The following is a 19746-nucleotide window of genomic DNA, read 5'->3' as shown; positions in this document are numbered from 1 at the left end:
ATTCATAGTTATAACTTTGCTGCAGAGAGCTTCTTTCACCACGAATTTGCTGCTTAACGACCACCAATATGACAATTACTCTTATACACTTGAAACATGATCATCGATGGTTGAAGTGGAACTGCGGAAGAGCAATATATTGAATGCAAGGTGTTAAACATATAAATAATTGGATCTGTTACATGAGATTGAATGATGCAGTAATCAGTATCAAAGAGTGAAGCAAGGTGAAAATTTTAAGAAGTGCTTCAAGGACTGCCAGCTACAGGATTGGTCATGAACTTTGTAACATTTGCAATCGGCTGTGAAGACATTATATGGATCAAGCTTTTTTATGTACTGGTTCTCCCTCACCATCCAAGACCCCGGTACTTCAGTTCAGTCAAGGTGCAACCTTGCAATACACAATGAAGAACAAGTTCCCAATGCTTCTATAAGGAAGTTTTCCTCAACAGCAATTTCAGGCCAAATTTTAAATAGGTTTTTGACATCTCCAGGATGTCATATAATCCTAAGACAGGTCACATGCATTCAGATAGACAATGCAAATGCTCTAGTCTTGTGAATATTTCAAAAAAAAACAAAAAAAAAATATAAACATATTCATGTTATTAAAGTAAACATTTTAATTAAATATAATATGAAGTATACATTACTACAGAAAATTTAAAAAAAAAAAAAAAAAAAAAAAAAAAAAAAAAAAATGTCACAATAAATACTACTCGTACATATTTATAATAAATAAATGCTTTAAAAGACAATAGTTATGTAGCCAAAATACGGAATTATTGAGAAACTTGTCCATCAGTACAAAAGAAGCAATTTCTAGAGGAGTGATTTTCCCACGCTCAACTCCAAAAGGATTAACTCTAGGTAGATGATGGGCAGGTGTTCCCATCACTTTTAACATGATAAAACGATACAGAAGTAAAACTATTACTCAAAACAAGAATGTCCTCCGGAGTGGCATCATGGTCCGTGTTAAAAATCACTGCTCTGTTCAATCTGCTCACAAGTAGTTCACAATCCGACTCCACCACTATGTCCTTCAGTCCGTATCTTCTACCAAGACAGAGCGCCATTACTATGGCTTTAGCTTCAGCTATACTAGGGCACCACTAGGCTTGAATGCGGCGCACAGTAGCAAGCAGAACCTCCGCTTGACTGTCCCACGCCACCACTCCTAATCCGGCCCAACCTTCAGTATTCAGGGCTACATGAACGTTCAGCTTAATCACACCATCAAGAGGGGCTGACCATGTTTTCTGATGGGAGGGTTTCTTCATCAAAGGCTTGGAATAAATTTGTTTTGCATACTTGCCCTGTTCTTCCTATAACCTAAACACACGGTTAATTAAGATAGTGTTTGGCATTTTTTATACTGTCAAACACTTTCTTATTTCGTTCAGCCCATAAGCACCATGCTAGGATGGCACCACGATACTTTAATTTGGTGTCAATCTTCCTCCAGTTTGCCAGCATCTCACATAAGGATTTCGAGTCCCCAACTCCCCATCCGCATCAAGATATTGCACTTAGTCTCCTCCCACAGACTCCTAACTCGGATACATTCATACAGTACATGCCATGGACTTTCTTGTTCTGACTGGCACCAAGTGCATGAAGAATCCTGAATCAGGTAGCAGCTCTTTAAAATAATTAAATAGTTCATGCAGGAATTGTGTTGGTACACAATCTCTAAAAAGAAAGTGGCGGACCTTAGGTGAGACATCAAGGCTCCAAATTTCAACCCAAGCGTTATGAAAATCATCTAAATTACAGCTTTTTACAGTGTACTCACCTTCCTTCAAAAAAGCCCACGAGATTTCATCCTTTAGGGCACTAATGATGGGGATAGCAAGTATGCATTTCTAATCCCTCTCGTCAAAAAATTCTCTAACAAATCAGTCCTCCATTCCATACGCTCTGCATCAATCAGATCACTCTCGTTAAAATAATCCTCTAACAAATCAGTCCTCCATTCCATATGCTCTGCAATTCCCAAGTGATTATGTTTTTTGTTATGATAGTTCACTAACATTGATCAAAGTAGAGCATGTGAACAGTGCTAAGTCAAGATTTTATATATATATATATATATATATATATATGGACTTCTAATGAGTGATTTTTTCATCCATTAATTTAAAATATTAAAAACAAACAAACAAACAAACAAAAAACCTTGTCTTAGAGACCATAAAAAAGCAAGTGCGAAGAAATATGGAATAGTGGGAGTTCTTAAAACTGAATTTGACTCCTTAGATGACATATTAACACCAAAAAGGTGCTTCTACAGGTGCATGATTTTGTTGTTGCTTGAGATGTAAGATTGGGAACACGAAGACTTGTTTGGTTGTTATACATGAAACAACACTTTAAAACAGAAGTAGCTAGAAAATCAGAAATGCAAACTAGCCTGATCATAAAATCCAGAAAGGAATTGGTAGAAGAGATGCTTACTCATCAATAAAATTAGGATATTACAGCCTCACTTCATCCAATACTGTAACAAATGGCTCATCAGACTAAATTGAAAACCAACAAAGCATTATGAAGAAAATATCTTCATAAATCATGCAGACATCGACCTATCCATACTGGAAAGGTTATTATTTAACTTTCATAACCCTTGAAATTTTAAACAAGTGAATAGTCAATTAAGGCAGCAACAGTAACAAACAAACAGTATACCTGACTACTGTGCAAAAGTTGGTGGTGTAGGCTCATCATCTATCTTTCCCACTGCCTCAAGAAGTGATGAATATGTAATTTGGTCATACTGAAAACCATTATTAGTCATCTCTTTCATCAATTTCACAGACTCCTCAAACATACCAGCACGACTAAGGCAACTAAGCATAGTATTGTAGGAAACAGCATCTGGTTTGATAGGTAAATTCTTCATCTTCTCAAACATTTCAATTGCTTGTTTTGGACCACCTGTTCGAGCCACACCATTTAATATAATATTTCGTGAGTTTATATCTGGTGCACAGCTATTTTCTTCCATAGTCTGAAGCAACCTTTGTGCTTCATTTATCATGCCAGCCCTCGCCAACGCAGACATGAGTGCATTATAAGCATAAACATTTGGACTGCAGCCAACTTTCTTCATCTCATTAAAAAGATCTATAGCTTCATCAAGACAGCCACTTTTACCATACTGTTTAATCATTACGGCATAAACTCTAGCACTTGAGGTACCAGAGGTTTCTTTCAACTCCTGGAATAGCTCCTTTGCAGCATCATATCGTTTCGCTTTTCCAAGGCTATTAATCAGACTGCAATATGCTGCTGGGCAAGGAGGAAAACCCTTCTCATCCATTTCTTCAAGAAGCATCAAAGCCTCCTCAACTCTATGCTTCTTGCAAAAACCATCGATCAGAATGGAGTACGTGTAAGAGCTAGGGGCAATCCCAACTCCCTTCATTTTATCGAACAATGCAGAGGCCTGAGCTAGGGGAGCATTGGCTTCAAATAAACATTTGATTACTGTGTTATATGTGACCACATTTGGTACACACTGCAAAGATTCCATATCTTCAAACACCTTAAGAGCCTCAGCCAAAAGACCAGACCTGCCTAAAACATTTATTAAGTTGTTAATTAAGACAACATCTGGTTTGCATCCTTCTTTTAGCATACTTAAAAAGGTGTCATAAGCCTCATCCACTCGGCCAAGTTTACCAAGTCCCTTAATCAATTCAGTATACGTGTAAACAGTTAGAGAACACCCTTTTTCTTTCATTTCTTTGACCAGATCCAATGCCTTGTCAGCCCTGGCCTGCTTAAAATAAATGGCCAATATTGTTGTATAGATCTTTGCATTGGGAACTAACCCATTCTCCTTCATCTCATCAAACAGCCTCACAGCAGAATCATCACGGCCCAGTTTTCCAAATGCTTTTATCAAAGCACCATATGTTATTGTATCAGGGAAGCAGCTGTCATCATTACACATCTCAGTATAAAGCTCATGCACCTTTTCATAATGACCTCCTTGCATCAACATCAAGATGAGGGAGTTGTAAGTGCTTGACGTTGGTTTACACTTGTGCCTTTTAATCTGATAGAAGATTGAAACTGCTTTGTTTAGCATCTTAGCATGGCCTAGAACTCTCAGAACTTCAGTGAATTCAGATGGGCTAAATTGGCATGAGCTTCGGACAAAGTCTTGGATCGTCTTCCAAAGTTCACTAGCTGATCCAGCTTCAAACAAACAATGGATCAAAGCCATGTAACTGGTAGAGTCATGCTCAAAATTTCTCTTTTTCCCTGCCCACTTAAAGAACTGAATCTTGACATTTATATCAACATCTATTTTAAGAACTTCACACACCAATCTATGATCCACTCTTAGCTTAAGTACTTCCAAGGCCTTTTCAGCATCAGGTCCCCACTTAAATACTTTCAAAATCCTGATAAATCGTTCGTCTAATGCTCGAGCATAACTCTTTCGACTTGGTGATGTGTTTAGGGAATCGGACACTGGATCTTGTACAAGAAACATTTTAACAATCTCATTATCTGCAGTGTAACAAAAGAGATGTAGGAGTGAAGGCACGTTATTCAGATGTGTATAAAGTGAAGGACATATTACTGATAGAAGATAGCAGGCAAGAAACAGAACCCAGATCATTTATTATCATAAAGCACTCGACCAATGAGAAGAGCAGAAATCAGAACTGATATTCCATTCAACTATCATTTGATGCTATAGAAATCAGAGTTGTCTAGAAGTGCACTCATTTCATACGCGAACTAAAATGCCTAAAAAAATCAGCTCAGTTCTTTTTTCAAGAATGCGTTTATAAACAATCAAAGTAAAAAAAGTTATATGAAGTCCTAAGAATTGGGAAGAAAACAAGAAAAATAAATTATAAGGTTGGTTGAATGGCTCTCTTAAAATGGAGATAACTTGAACTCAGTTCACTTCTTGCTATGTCTTTGTCAAACCAAAAATCATGCAAATCCCGCTTATCAACCAAACAATTCAAATGCCACTTCCTAACTTTCTTTTCTCTTCCGTCCTCTTCCCATCAAATCAAAGCAGCAGTTCAAAATTAGCATGGTTTTCTTTTCGGAATGAATAGCCAGAAGGCTCAGAATACATACATTGTAACATTCAATATGCAGATATAAACAACAACAAATTCCAAAATTAGCCGAGTTTTACATAAGGAATAAAAAGCGCGCACTCTACCTGTTTGTTTAATTCGTTGGCATAATCTAGGAATCGTTGATATTGCTCGCCTTCCAGTAGCCACACCAATCATCATTTCCCCGCGTTAAGCCCCCTACAAGTAAGTTATTTTCACACGAAACCTCGTCAAATGATAGAATACATCAACAAACAAAAACACCCTAAATGAAGAGTTCATCACTTTGGGATACTCAACACATTGCTATCATTTTCAATTTACGAACAAATTCAGACCCATCGCTGAGTCAGGGCAAGAGGGGCAGCTGCTTTGGTTGATAATTCCTTATTTATAGCTCAGTCCAAACATTTAAGGGTTTTGCAACACATCATTAACCAAATTTGACTCAAATATCAAATAACGAACACCAATATTCTAACATCGTAATGATATTTCAGTAATTACATTATAAGTAATAGTTCAACCATCAATCCACGATAAAAGAACCCTAAATTGAATTAAATTAACGATTAACACTAGATTGTGAAACTGATATTTGATGATCAAGAAAAACATCTTACTTCACAATAGCTGCTTCAATGGAAGAGAGAAAGCTCAAAAGCCGCTTCAATGGAAGAAAGAAAGCTCAGAAGCCGCTTCAATGGAGGATTCAGAGAACGCTTCAATGGAGGAAAGAGGGCGCACTTGAAAAACTTTAATACTACCTCCGTTACAGGTTATGTATAACGATTAGACATTTTTCTTCTCTACTTTATGCAAATAGTTGCACATAACCTGTAACGGAGGTAGTATTAATTATTTTAATTTTTATTGGAAAAATTGATTATTACTCCGGTCTCTGCGGTGCTACAGTATGTTTAAACATGCTATGTTGACAACTGATCTGGCTAAAGGCTGCATAATCTCAGTTCAGTTCAACTTAGCTCAGTTCAACTCAATTCCTAATTTCCTTCATTTATAAACAATTTAATTCAGCTCAGTTCAGAAAAATCAAAACAGGCCTAAGTTCGGTTTTGCTCGGCTTTATATTAACTTGTAATTAATAATTAATAATAGATAATCAATAATTAGTTCAATTCAGTTTAGCTCCAATCAGTTCAGTTCAGTTCAATTCAGCTTAGTTCAGTAAATATGAGCAGACCCTTACTCTGTCTGATGATCCCTTCTCTACTTTGTTCCGCTCAAAAGAACAAATATGAACACTTCGTTTCAAATTTTCTGTGTCTATTGGTACTTGTATCATTTTATGTGAAGTAAATTTTAAGGTGTAAAGTTATGATGCTCGGCATTCGGATACGAAATTCAATCTAATCCAAGCCATATTAGCCATTTAGATTGACTATTTAAAAATCTAATCGAAATGAAATTTTGAAAAAACACTAATATACTTTATTGTTGGAAATATTTTTTTTCCTTTGGAAATTTTTTAAGACTCTAATAACTAGAGTATACTCATTATTAACAAAATGTCCAATTTGCCATGTGTAAAAGAGGTTATAGGCAGGAGTTATTTTTTATTATTACATTTTTTAGACTAATTACACTTTATAAAGTTAGGAAATTCCCCTCAAAAAAAAAAAAAAAAAAAGTTAGGAAATTACCCTATTATTAGGAAAATGCTATATATATAGCCCTTAAGGCTACATATAAGCATTAAATACACACTAAAATATTGTATTTAGTTACAAATATCAAAATATAAACTCTAATAACACTGATTTATACGAATTTTTATCATGAATTCCTAATTTTATACTATCTACATTCTACAATGATATTTGTTATAAAATAAAAAAAAATAATTATTATTATTACAAAAAAATTATTCTAAATCATTAGCTAACAATAATATTTCCTCTGTATCACATCTAAATTCATGTAATTTTTTATGTTATTTGTTGAATAAATTGTTTTTATTTGTAAGATATGTACTTTTTTCAACACATAAATGAGCCACATTTTTTAGATGTGCATAAAATTCTAATTATAACTATTCAAAACACGATAAATTCCACTATAACTTTTTTACAGTATAATTTTTGGTACTACGTATTAAGAATGCGGGTTCCAATTTCCGGATCAAGGGTTTTATTGGAGATAAAGGTCGAGTACAACGCCCAGGATTTATAAGGTTGTCATACACACAATTGACAATCCATTGAACCTATGATCCCTATGTACTCAAATGTTAAATTTTCAGATGGCCCTTACGTGAATAGCCGAACACTGACCAGCCGACTCAAACAAATCTAAAAACTTCCGACAAACAGATATCAGCAACTCAAAGAAATAAATTTCGTGATCATTGAACTTCAAAATAGCTTAATAATACTACTATTCAGTAACAAATAGAAGTGAAAATTCAAGTAAAAGCATTAAGAAAAGTCTTCTAATCCCTCATCATTCCTTAGAAACCCATTCATAAAACTGGATTTTAAAGGAACCTCGTCACACACCCCTTCCCACCTATAAAAGTAGATAATAAGCACTCCTAATGAGAAATCAATATTACAATCTTCTAACCGGATGAAGAACAAAAACATCTGGTAGCTCCTCCCTGTAAGAGCCCCCTTCTACAAAGGTCTATGGGCTCAAAAAAGAAACGTAAACCTGAACAAGAAGAAAAACCAGCCAACCCCTCGTAAAGAATTATCCTCAAGCAAACCCAATACATCAACTTAGGCAGAACCTGGAGCAGTTTCCGGCTTCTCAGTTTCCATGGGCTCTGCGTTTGGTGTCTCGATGCTGTCATCAGCACCACCATCAGCATTGGCATCTCCACCTGGAGAGGGAGCCTCACCAGCTTGGGCCTGCTGAGGTTGTGGCTCAGGAGTAGCTGGCTTTGGAGGGGCTGGTTTGGGTTTCGTCATTATCGGTCTACATAGCCTGTTATTCACCAATGCATTATTAATTAGGCACAAAGAAACAAAATTACAACACATCACACGCTTCATACATAAATCTGCATATCAGCTACAAGCTTAAAACCAGAAATGTGTTTTCAAGTACACACACTTAATTGATAAACAAAATCATTTTAAATTTCCCAGAAAGTACTAATAACTCCTCCATATTGTAAATTGTAACGCACAATTGCAAAACTGAGCACTGGAAATAGATGCATGGTAAAATCTTGGACAGTGAGATAAATAATAAACTCCTCGAAAAGAAAGAACTCAAACAGAAATAACATGAAGAATTACCTGTCAAGCTCCTCAGTTTTCTTCAACACATCCGCTGACCTCAGAGCAGGAGTCGCATATTTAGGAAGCGCATCCTGTTGCTGCTGCTTCTCTCTGAGCCATGCTTCTGCTTCCACACAGGCATTTACGACCTAAAAACATTCCAAAAGGTCACAAAAACCGATTAAGTGTCTGAGATAACATATACGTGTCACAGTAGCAAAAGAAATCCACGTATACTACCTTCTGTTTATCCGCAATATCAATGTGGTCAAATTTGGAATCATTTGACATTACAGCATCTCTATAACTATTAATACAATAGGCAAGCTGCTTGATAACATTTCCCCGCTCCATGTGATCCTTGTAACGTTCTTCAATCGGATCACCTTGCTGCAGTTTATAAACCATAAATGTCAGCAAAAATTTATAGACAAAATTCCTTACCATGAATACAAAAGGGAAAGACAGTATTAGGAACTTCAATCACATAAATCCAGAAATCTTGCCTTTTTCAGCTCCTCAAGCTTAGCAACATAGACACTCTTGATTTCATCTTCACCATCCTCATACAACCAGTCTTCAACCTCTTGAAGTCTAGCAATGAACTCATCTTTCTCTGAAGGAGTGACAAACTCCTGGTATTTGTCGTTAAGCTGGATACAACAAAAGAAAACGAAAATTCAGGCACGACATTATAGTTTGGGCATAAAGAACAATCCACTAAGTTACACTATGCCACATACCTTGTTTCTCATGTCATAGACATAGGCTTCAACAGCATTTTTCCGATCCTTTGTTTCCTCCATCACACGATCTTGCAAAGCTAATTCAAACTCCTTTTCAACTGCCTTTTGCAAATCAACTTGTGATAAACCACCATGAACCAGCTCAGTGACTGGTACATTTGTTTTCTTAACCTTCTTCTTAGCTTCAACCTGTAAGGAAGACAGCAAAACATAAGAGCACTATAAACACAACTTCCAAAGTGCAACATCATAAAACTTAATAGGAGTTCAATTGCAATAGCTTTCCACGCAAAAACCAATTCAAATTAATCATCTATTTAAAAGCTATCTGTTTGAAGATCCTTTAAAGTTTCCCAAACTTTATTTTATAAAATGAGAAGCTTGACTCAGCATCAGCGAAACAGAGCAAGGAAATTATCTAAATTACAAAGCAAAGTTCATAATAATAAAAAAAAATCAGAGAAGGGTCAGCCTAAACTGCATTTCAGTATTATAGAGACTCTGAAGTCAGAAGCCCACACCCACCAAGGTGCCACATTTTAGATAGACAATTACACAGAGAAAAATTATAATCATCACAAATTCGTGCAACCCAAAAGGTAACATCAAAGTCTAGACATTAACTTCTCAAACAATTAAGAGTTATATTGAATAATTGAGCAGTTTTGACTATAACCAGTAAAATCAAAGTGACTTGTTAGGAAAAAGATTCATAGCTAACGCCTACAAGTAAATTTGCACTATAAGCCTGCGTAGATACCGGACCTAAACGACAGAAGCAAGTGAAAGAGGTCACAAGTACCTTGGCATCAGTATCCATCTGCACTGGCTTATCATCAGCAGCTGCAGCCTCAGAGGTACCATTTTCTGCTGCTGTTGCCTCCGCAGCACCCTTGGCATCTTGCATGTTCACATCAGCCTCACCAGCAGGAGTCTCGTTTGCAGTATCATCAGTGTCCATTTTAGTAGTTTCTTTCACCACAGGAACCTCAACTTCTTCTTCTTCCAATAGCTGAAATAACAAAGAATTTCCACGAGTCATGTAAACATGAAAGTAAATACAACTTACATCACCACATTCAGCAGTAATCAAATTAGTAGTAGACTCACTGTTGCTGATTCGATAGCCACAATTCCATGAAGATTCAACCGCACTCTGACCTTAAGCTTTGCACGATCACCATTAGTTGATTGAATGAGGCCAATCTGTCCACCCCATAAATATATAGAGGGCAAAAAAGCATATTTAGAATAGCAGTAGAGCAGGATTACCAACAATAATTGCATGTTGTAATAACATATGAGAAGTACGTAACAAAGTAGCCAAGAGTACTACTAACCGTGTAGGAACTAATCTTTGCTGGAGCCTGCAACTCACTGACATCAGCATACTGCACATCAACAGCAAAAGTACCTGACCGAAGGATTGTTACAGCCTTCAAACAGGGTATAGTACTCCCTTTAGGAATTACTGTTATAGTTTGCTGCCCTTCTGCAGCTTCATTCTGACCATCAGCAGCAACCCCTTTCCATGACAATGAAATGGGAAATGGGAAACTTTCATTAACCTGCAGCAGGGAAAAAAAGCATAAGAGAAATGATATGAAAATAATCCAGCAGCAATATAACACTAAGCATTGAGGGTATCCCTAACAAACACATGGTAGTTTAGGTGCCTTTTAAGTCACACATAATGATAATGTAAACTCTGTACAGGAATTTACAAAGTATGGCAGAGTACAGATGACACTTAATGCACAGATGACAGACCAGAGGTCAGCTGCAACTACATCACAACAATCTCATGAAAAAGACACGTTTAAAATGGAACCCAAATGTAGCCAGAACAGAAGCCACACAATGAACACATTAGACTGCAAAAGAGTGTACAGTTACAGCAGCAGACCACCATATCCATTAAAAAAGACAAAGTGGAATGTAAATCACTCACCTGAAATTCTTTGACTTTGAATGTAGGGCTGAGAATTGCACACTGTAATGCACAGCCCTTTGCTACACACTCACTGGCATTCATTGTGCGGCGAGGATCCTTCCCAAAGAAGTCGGTCAAAATCTTCAAAACAGCAGGAATCCTAGAAGCAGAGCCTACCAACTCAACAGCATGAATTTGGTCAACTGTAAGACCTGCCTCTGCAAGAGCCTTTTCCAAAGGCTTCTTCACACGCTCCAAAATTGGGATGCAAATTTGCTCAAACTCCTCCCTTTTGATAAAGCCTCTCACATCCTTCTCCTCCATAAGGCACTCAATGTTCAACGGTGCCTCTGGATTAGCACTTAGAACCTTCTTCAACTTCTCACAGGCTGCTCTCAGCCTGAGGCAAGCTCTAGCATTCTGATAAACGTCAATCTTATACTCTTCCTTGAACTTAGCAGCAAAATGCTGGAAAAGAGCATCATCAAAGTCACGCCCACCCAAAGACCGGTCAAAGGAGTGAGCCAACACTTTGAGTTGGGCTTTCTTGAAAGCAGCAATGCATACTTGCAAACTCGAATGTCCAACATCCACAAATGCAACATTTATTGGGTCACTTTCAGGTAGATCTGTCTTGTAGATTCCATAAGCCAAAGCAGTAGCCGTCGTTTCATGAATCAATCGCAAAGGATGGAGTCCAGCAATGGTTGCTGCATCTATCACAGCTCTTCTCTGAAGATCAGTAAAGTAAGTTGGGATTCCAATGCAGCAATCAACAACTGCAGCATTCAAATTCTTTTCTGCTATGCCCTTCAAATTCGAAAACAGCATACCCAAAACCTGAGTCGGGGTAAATGTTTTGGTTTCTCCCAAGTACTTCACGTGGATCAAAGGATATCCATCAGGCCCTTCAGTCACCATAAATGGCATTGATTTCAAATCCTTCTGCAGCTCAGGGTCAGAAAATAGCCGACCTATCAATCTTTTTATCTGTGAGATAGTGGTCTTAGGGTTCATCATCGCTGATGCCGCTCCAGCTGTCCCAATAAACCGCTGCTTGTCACCAAAGCAAACAATTGCAGGGGTCTCCCTTTTAGATTCATCATTCAACACAACGTCAATCCCTCTTTGCCTTGCGACAGCAACGACACAGCTCTCATTACCAAAATCAAACCCGACCACGCTCATCTTTCTAACGATACGCGATCAACCTGATGAAAACAGGATCCATAGGTTAAAGTTGCTTTGTCAAAATCGAGTCTTCCAATTCACTAATCAACACTTAAACCATAACATCCGGGAAAACATGCAGAAACAAAATGCCGAAAAACCCGAAACACTAATTACGAGCAAATTATCAATATAAAACCGTAAACAAACTATCAGTAATTTTAGCAGCTCAATCCTTTCATATAGACAAATGCAGCAACAAACAAGCACTCAAATTTTCCATTTTCAACGTTTCCAATTCAAAAAATTCCGATTAAATAAAACCATTTTCAATCCTTCACCAAGTAATCAGATATTATAAGTATAAGTGTATAACCATCACAATGCGTTCATCAAAAGTTCATACAGATTCGTGATTGTGAATCTAATCAAATTCCAGCATAATCAATTACAAAATTACATCATAAATTACGTCTACAAAAGCAACAAAAATTACGACAGAAAATTACAATTCATACCTAAAACAATCTCAAGCGAAAAAAGCAAACAGATCTAAATTAACCAAAAACAAATCTGAATCTAAACAAAAAATCGAAAAAACTAGGGTTTATAGATGAAACTGACCGCGAAGAAGAAGATCTAATGGCGCAAAGAAGATCGGACGGCTGAGAAGAGGAGAGAGAAACGACGGGGGTTCTGGAAAATCCCCTAAATAAGCACTTTTTAGAGAGAGAAATAAGGTGGTGGTGTTGTAAGGCGGAAGAGAGAGAGAATGGGGGAGATTTACAAGGGTTTAAATATCGAACCAAATGAATGGTCAAGGGTTTATATGTAATTAACTACTTCGTGACGTCTCTAGAGAAAATGGTTTGTTCTAGAAACATCTTCGTGGATCTTAGAAGTATGTTGCGTTTACTTGTCTTTTATTGGTGATTAGGGTGTTTAGGGGGTGGGATTAAATTAAGCTTGAGATCGAGCGCGGTTAAAGCTTGTTTAGGCCCTTTAGGTAATAGGAATATAGGATTGTTTATTGAATAAATGAGTCGAGTTTCAAACATGTGTTTGAAGATTGTGTAATAAATGGACAAAATGAGATTAAAAATGAATATGGATGATCTCGTTTATGTTTATTTAAGTTGAAGAAAAGTTTTTCATTTTCATAGGACTTGTCCCACTTTTCACAACAGAAAAAGATTTTCATTTTCATTATGCTTATAGGTTACTCATTTGATGCATTTGGGGTGAGAGGAACTTAAAGGTTTTTTAATGACAAAATCACTCCAAATTTCTTCTGTGCTTGTGAATCGTGTTTGGCGATACGTGGAGGAACAAGGTAATTATGCTGCTCGTATTTATAAGAACTCACTCACACATTCACCTGCTAGTCCAATATGCTGGGTTACCCCTCTTATGTACACCATTAAGTTGAATGTGGATGCCTCTCTAGCAGATGAGGGCTGGGTAGGACTTGGAGTGGTTGCAAGAGACCACGATGGCAAGGTTCTCTTTGCTGCAACTCGTAGAATGCGGTGCATTTTGTGCCCCTGAAGTAGCTGAAGCTAAGGTCATTCTTTTTCCACTAAAACTAAGACATTTGAGGAACATTATCCTTGAATCCGACTGTAAGGTGGTGGTGGATTACTTGTCGAAGGGTGTTACTTTCTCTGCAGACATAGATAAAGTCTTGGAAGATATTCTCTTTACTAGCTCTGATTTTGCTTTTGTTAATTGGTCTCATGTAAAGCATGAAGGCAATTGTGTCGCTTATGCTCTAGCTAGAATTATTCCGTTTGGAGTTGAACAAATTTGGGAAAATCGTTGTCCCCAAGAAGTCGCTCCTTACGTTTTGATGAACTCTTTGACTGCTAATTAATGAATTTCTAACTTCGTTTCCAAAAAAAAAAAAGATTACTCATTTGATTATGTTCATTAACAAACTAGTTCATCTGTCCCTTAATTACGTGTCTGTTTCAGAATCTTTCCAAATTAAACATTGTTAAAAGAACCTTTGGACTTTGCAATTGTGCGTGTATCATTATAATGATTTAAAGTTTACAATTATTTGCAGATTATAAAAGTTAGATCGAAAAGCAAAATTCGTTTATGGAAATAGAGAAAATAAATTGTTTATAAACTATGTGGTGAATGAATAAGATTCTTATGAATTTTGGGTAATTACTGCAAATTCATTGTAATTTTAACTTCTCGTGCAATTAGATTTCATAGAAAAATTTAAGTAGTGTTTGGTTAACCATGAGAAATTCTACTTACATAGATCTAGTAAGTAATTAAATTCCTCCATTTTGTAGGAAGTGAAAATTCCCTGAGATTTCTATTTCTTATGAACTTGTCAACCAAAACACCACAAAAGAATTATAATTCTTATGGAAAATAATTTCTCGTGGTTTTTTAATCAATCAAATGACACCTGATTTACATTTTAATACAATCTCATAAATTAGATGATAATCACCCTTACAATTATAAAGGCTTTGTTAGATTGTCTTTCGAAAAGGTTGTATTTTCCAACTATATAAGCGAAAGATGTTCTAGTGTGTAAGATCTACTCGGAGATCGTAGTATTTATGAATTAATAATCTTTATATGATTAGTGATTACGTATGTTATGCATTTGTGAAATTCGATTTCTTTTGCATATATCATATGACTTTTTAATAACTACTTATAATTAATTTTACTATTCAAATTTCAAACAAATAGTAGATTACATTTTCTCTATCTACACTGCTAGATTCTGGCCTTTTAGTAAGTCTTTACACCACGGGCCTGTTCACATTTACTGAACTGAGCTGAACTGAACTGAACCGAATTGAGCTGAAATGAATATTTTATGAGAGAAGGAAATTAGGAGCTGAACTGAACTAATTGGAGCTGAACTGAACTGAACTGAACTGATTGGAGCTGAACTGAACGGAAATTAAGTAAATATGAACAGGCCCGTACGAGTAACTAATAGCAATATTGTACTACTGAATATGATAATACACTCAATAAGTTTTTTATTATTATTTTTTACACTGACGGGGGAAAAAAATTACGAAACCAAAGGCACATACACAAAAAAAAAAAAAACACTACAGATAGAAAAAAAAACTTTCACCGTCACCTGTCGTGGTAATATCACTCCACCCAAGTCATCCAATAAAACGGCACAAAGATACTTCGGAATCGACTCAATAATGACTAGCTTTTTTATTGCAAGTGAACGACATGGTTAGCTAACCAATCGACTATTCTATTGGCTTTTCTATAACAGTGTTTGATAGTGACTTCCCAATCGCTTCTCACGAAAAGGGACTTACACTTTCAGATGATAAGAACATAAGGAGAGGTGAGAGGAGTTGAACCAACCAACATATGAACCACCACTTTTGAGTCCACATTCACTTGCACGGTTGCCCCTTACGATGCCCCTTATTCCACGCTATCGCCAAAACCTCATAAAATTGACAATAACCCAGCTAAGGCAAATAATTCATGTAATAATTCGCCTCCACTACCTCGAATAAACCCCACTTGCAACCGCTAGCCCATGGTTAGGACAATCAGAAAATTAACTATTTACGAATGGATCAATATTCTAGTGAGCTTGCATAAATGCCCCGTGGAAACAACACAATTTGTTGCTCGATTGCCTTCTTTATAGATATGACAGAAGTCAAGTGACGAAAATTATGAAGAGTTTATGTTCGAGTGTGCGTCTTGTGGGTATGATTTAATATGAAAATATTATACACGAATCCATAACGTACTTGATGCCACCTAAACCAATACTCTACCCGACCTATACCCATACTCATATTGTAAGGTAGGATCCGACCTACAAGACCTATGCCCATACTGTAACACCCCAATAATTCTCTCTTTAAACCTGTGAGGACCCTGAACAATATTCAAGAGAATTACTGGCGTGCTACCGCCACGTGTTCAAACGTTAAGGCTTTATCAGAAAATAGCAGCGGAAAAACTAAATCAGTTATAAATAAGTTTCAAAACCAACGAATGAAACCAAATTAAGTCATACAGCTTGGAATCATTAAGGCCCTTATTCAAAACCCAATAAAAGTAGTAAGTGATTAAATTCAGTGTTCAAATAAATTCAAACCCAAAAGAAATAGTGTCGAATAAAAATCGAATTAAAATAAATTCAAACTTGCAAAAGAAATAAAATGCGAACAACCAACTCTCAACTCAAGATCCCACAACCCTGATGAATGCTGCATGTGTAAGAACCTGTGGTAATTCTGCTCCCCAATATTACAAGTGTAAAAATTGGATCGTCACATGGTCATTGAAAGGCGAAGGCCATGACCAAAGAAAGACACACAAAGCACGCAATCAGCAAAGCTGAGTACATACAAGCTGCAAAATAAATTAAGAAATCCATAACATGCTACTAATAATCAATCATCATGCATCATTAAATTATAGACTCAACACACGACTCAACTAATTATATTACTAAGACTCCATTAATTAATAATAGATAAATCATTATTTTTATTCATTGGATTACGCAGTAGACAAGGTTGTCCAACCCATGCTCCATTTGGAACATCAATAAAAGAAAAACCCCATGCCTCCTTTCGGAAACATCAATAAACATCCAACGACCACAGGCACGACTCCGTGACCGTAGTTAGTATGAGATCTCACCTAACTCCTAGTTTTGAAAAATATTTGAAATAAGAGACTCGTAGATCAGACGGCCTCGATAAAAGTACACGGCTAATACCCCATGTACCCCAACCCCTGATTGTCATTACTCCAGAAGTGCACCAATCCAGAGTTTTATTGCTCATCCATCTTGCACTTTACGTGATTTACAGGTTTAGACTTGGTGATGACTCATATGCATAACAATTCAATCAATCCAATATCAATTCAATCAAGTAAAACAACTTTTCAATTTCAATTCTTGATTTATTAGTGGCAAGCAACATTTATTATTTATTCCTTTACTACCTCGGTGTATAAACACCTTGAGTGCATAAGGCACCCCAAAACCTCAACCTCGTCTTAGAAGACTTAAATTCTTCCTTTACTCATCCTACTTGCATAATCATGAACGAGTAATAAATTAATCATTACACCAATCATATACCTTTGCCTCTAAGCGCACCTTGCATAATTAGAGCACAAATAATACTTGCAATATAAAATAGTGCACATCATACGAAATGCACAATGTATAACCAAACAATTTAACTCAGTCATCCCTATACATGATACTAAGTTCTCGATCCGTCGTCCTTAAACATGCACCTAAAAGAAAGGTTTTGTAACTTGTATGTACCTTGAGCAAACGAATTGGTATGCCACTTTACTAACTAGAAATCACCTTCAATAAACTCCTCTCCTAAGCAAAATAATAACATCTCAATCAATACCCAATCAATCAAATTTACAGCAATACTAACTTACTTTAAAACCTTCAAAATCCAAATCAAACAACACTTTAAAACCTTCCCTTTTGTTAAAATTAAAGGCTTATATATAGTTCTTTAAATTTTTCTTCATAAAAACCTTAAAATACACTCTTATACATGAAATTACAGCAAGTTCAAAGTCTAATAAAAATCTAAAAATTATATAAAAACCCCTAAAAATCTCCCTTTTTAATGGGTGATTAAACCCTCTTTATAAAACATCAAAAGTAGTACTTAGAAACTATTTCCAACACTTAAAACTTCAATAAATACATATATTTATGCTTAATTAACTTTAAACATAATTAATTTTATTAATCAAACTCAAGGATAATATTTTAAGTATAAAAAAAACTTCGTTAAAATCAAAAACTGCCCGAAAATCATATTTAGAGGCTGAATTTGGCCACGAGAGTTTAGAATCTGATCGGGATTAATATTAACGAACGAAAATCTAAAAATTAAAACACGAATCTATGTGTTCAAAATAATCTGGAATTAAGTTAAACTAATCAGTAGTTATAATCACCAAAATTTCAAAACATCATTACTATAAAATCCCTAAATCAATTGTTCATAAAAACCCTAAAATCATGATTTTCAATAAATTGAAACCCTAGGTTTATAATTCATAAAATGTGAAATTTATAACATAAATATAATCTGAAATTTATAATCTTTATACCATTAAAATATAATTTGATCCTAAAAATATAATTTTTATACTAAAATCAAAATCCAAAACAATTAAATTAACATTAAGCAAAATAATGAAACAAAAGAGGATGAAAATAAGACTAACCTTTTTGTGTGGGAAATTTTTTGGAGATTCATGAGGTATTTATAGGAAAGAATTATTTTAGGGTAAAAAGAAAGATTGGGCCTCATAAAAATAATGGGTCGATTAAGTAAACAAATGGGTTAGACTTGTGTGATTGGACATAAATTGTAGAATAAAGGTGCATAAAATAATTTGTTCAAATAATTTTCGACCCAGATTAATAATTTGAAAATTTTGAAATTAAATTATGAAAAATAACAAATAAATATTATAAATAAAATAAATTTTCATTTATAAAATATTTAAAAATACGGGGAATTACACATACTTATATTTTAGGGTAGGGTCTTGGACCTACAACCACTCAACCACCTATTAGGCTACTAGTGTTGGATTAAGGCCCTGTTCTCTTCACCTTAATTTTGCTGAACTGAAATTATTTTTACTCAACTGAAATTATTTTTGTTGAACTTAAATTATTTTTATTGAACTTAAATTAATTTTACTGAACTGAAATTATTTGTACTGATTTTCTACTATAATTCCTCTTTAAGAAAACTGAATTTTACTGAACTGAAATTAATTTTACTGAACTGAAATTATTTTACTTAGGCCCTGTTTGATTCACCTTAATTTTGCTGAAATGAAATTATTTTTACCGAACTGAACTTATTTTTACTGAACTGAACTTAATTTTACTGAACTGAAATTATTTTTACTGAAATTAAATTATTTTTACTGAACTGAAATTATTTTTACTGATTTTCTATTATAATTCTTCTTTAAGAAAACTGAATTTTACTGAACTGAACTTATTTTTACTGAACTGAAATTAATTTTACTGAACTGAATTTATTTTTACTGAACTGAAATTATTTTTACTTAATATTATTTTTTTAAGGTGAAAAGAACAAGGCCTTAATACGTAGTATTATTTTTTTAAGGTGAAGAGAACATGACCTAACTAAAAAACTTATGAAAGAAGCTAAAGCAAAGGTTTCCCTAAGAAGCTACTCCGGCCCCGTTCTTTAGAGCTGCTTTGCTCTGCTGAAATCTGCTCTGCTTTGCTAAAATCTGCTCTGCTTTGCTTCAATCTGCTCTGCTCTGCTCTGCTTAAAAATAGTACTTAAAAATAGCTGTTTCAATCTGCTCTGCTTCAATCTGCTCTGCTCTGCCCAGAAGCTCAAAAGAACAGGGCCTCCGTACGACACAACCTTGGTTAGTCATAGTCGGGACAAATTGGCGGGAAATTCCCTATATTCTCAATTTAAGCAACTCCAATTCCCCCTCCAATTTCTAGGGTTTATGTTCTCTGT

The 19746-nt window shown here is 35.5% G+C and overlaps 3 protein-coding genes across 5 annotated transcripts; 1 reads left to right on the top strand and 2 right to left on the bottom strand.

The window, feature by feature from the left end:
• Nucleotides 1-418: 418 nt before the first annotated feature.
• On the bottom strand, nucleotides 419-5858 carry LOC145620480 (pentatricopeptide repeat-containing protein At3g16010-like). Of its 3 annotated transcripts, none has more exons than XM_081675166.1 (5): nucleotides 5726-5858; nucleotides 5207-5300; nucleotides 2695-4530; nucleotides 1802-1992; nucleotides 419-1630 (listed from the first exon to the last, which is right to left on the bottom strand). In XM_081675166.1, exons 2-3 carry the CDS (start codon nucleotides 5280-5282, stop codon nucleotides 2699-2701), a joined length of 1908 nt encoding a protein of 635 aa, XP_081531292.1. In that variant the 5' UTR covers nucleotides 5283-5300; nucleotides 5726-5858; the 3' UTR covers nucleotides 419-1630; nucleotides 1802-1992; nucleotides 2695-2698. The 3 variants fall into 3 exon arrangements, with proteins under 3 accessions (XP_081531292.1, XP_081531293.1, XP_081531291.1); XM_081675165.1 differs by having other exon boundaries at nucleotides 420-1630; nucleotides 1802-1926; XM_081675167.1 differs by lacking the exon at nucleotides 5726-5858 and having other exon boundaries at nucleotides 1802-1926; nucleotides 5207-5282.
• A 1588-nt stretch (nucleotides 5859-7446) lies between these two features.
• On the bottom strand, nucleotides 7447-12971 carry LOC145618907 (heat shock 70 kDa protein 14-like). The gene is made up of 10 exons (XM_081673515.1): nucleotides 12824-12971; nucleotides 11048-12240; nucleotides 10437-10664; nucleotides 10207-10302; nucleotides 9899-10108; nucleotides 9094-9285; nucleotides 8857-9003; nucleotides 8591-8740; nucleotides 8369-8499; nucleotides 7447-8051 (listed from the first exon to the last, which is right to left on the bottom strand). Exons 2-10 carry the CDS (start codon nucleotides 12215-12217, stop codon nucleotides 7844-7846), a joined length of 2532 nt encoding a protein of 843 aa, XP_081529641.1. The 5' UTR covers nucleotides 12218-12240; nucleotides 12824-12971; the 3' UTR covers nucleotides 7447-7843.
• A 720-nt stretch (nucleotides 12972-13691) lies between these two features.
• On the top strand, nucleotides 13692-14072 carry LOC145619927 (uncharacterized). Its single transcript, XM_081674606.1, has one exon. It carries the CDS (start codon nucleotides 13692-13694, stop codon nucleotides 14070-14072), a length of 381 nt encoding a protein of 126 aa, XP_081530732.1.
• Nucleotides 14073-19746: the final 5674 nt, after the last annotated feature.

Source organism: Chenopodium album, chromosome 27 (assembly GCF_948465745.1).
Source record: "Chenopodium album chromosome 27, dcCheAlbu1.1, whole genome shotgun sequence".
NCBI lineage: Eukaryota > Viridiplantae > Streptophyta > Magnoliopsida > Caryophyllales > Amaranthaceae > Chenopodium > Chenopodium album.
The sequence above is the reverse complement of the archived record's forward strand: the minus strand, read 5'-3'. Positions and strand labels throughout refer to the sequence as shown.

Excerpts from the sequence above, each read along its gene's own strand:
- LOC145619927 (XM_081674606.1), top strand. The coding sequence starts at position 13,692 with ATGGCAAGGTTCTCTTTGCTGCAACTCGTAGAATGCGGTGCATTTTGT.
- LOC145618907 (XM_081673515.1), bottom strand. The coding sequence starts at position 12,217 with ATGAGCGTGGTCGGGTTTGATTTTGGTAATGAGAGCTGTGTCGTTGCT. Across the intron at positions 10,109-10,206 it reads TGGCTATCGAATCAGCAACA|CTATTGGAAGAAGAAGAAGT; the intron begins GTGAGTCTACTA and ends TTGTTATTTCAG. Across the intron at positions 9,004-9,093 it reads TCTATGACATGAGAAACAAG|CTTAACGACAAATACCAGGA; the intron begins GTATGTGGCATA and ends TGTTGTATCCAG.
- LOC145620480 (XM_081675166.1), bottom strand. The coding sequence starts at position 5,282 with ATGATGATTGGTGTGGCTACTGGAAGGCGAGCAATATCAACGATTCCT. Across the intron at positions 4,531-5,206 it reads CCAACGAATTAAACAAACAG|ATAATGAGATTGTTAAAATG; the intron begins GTAGAGTGCGCG and ends GTTACACTGCAG.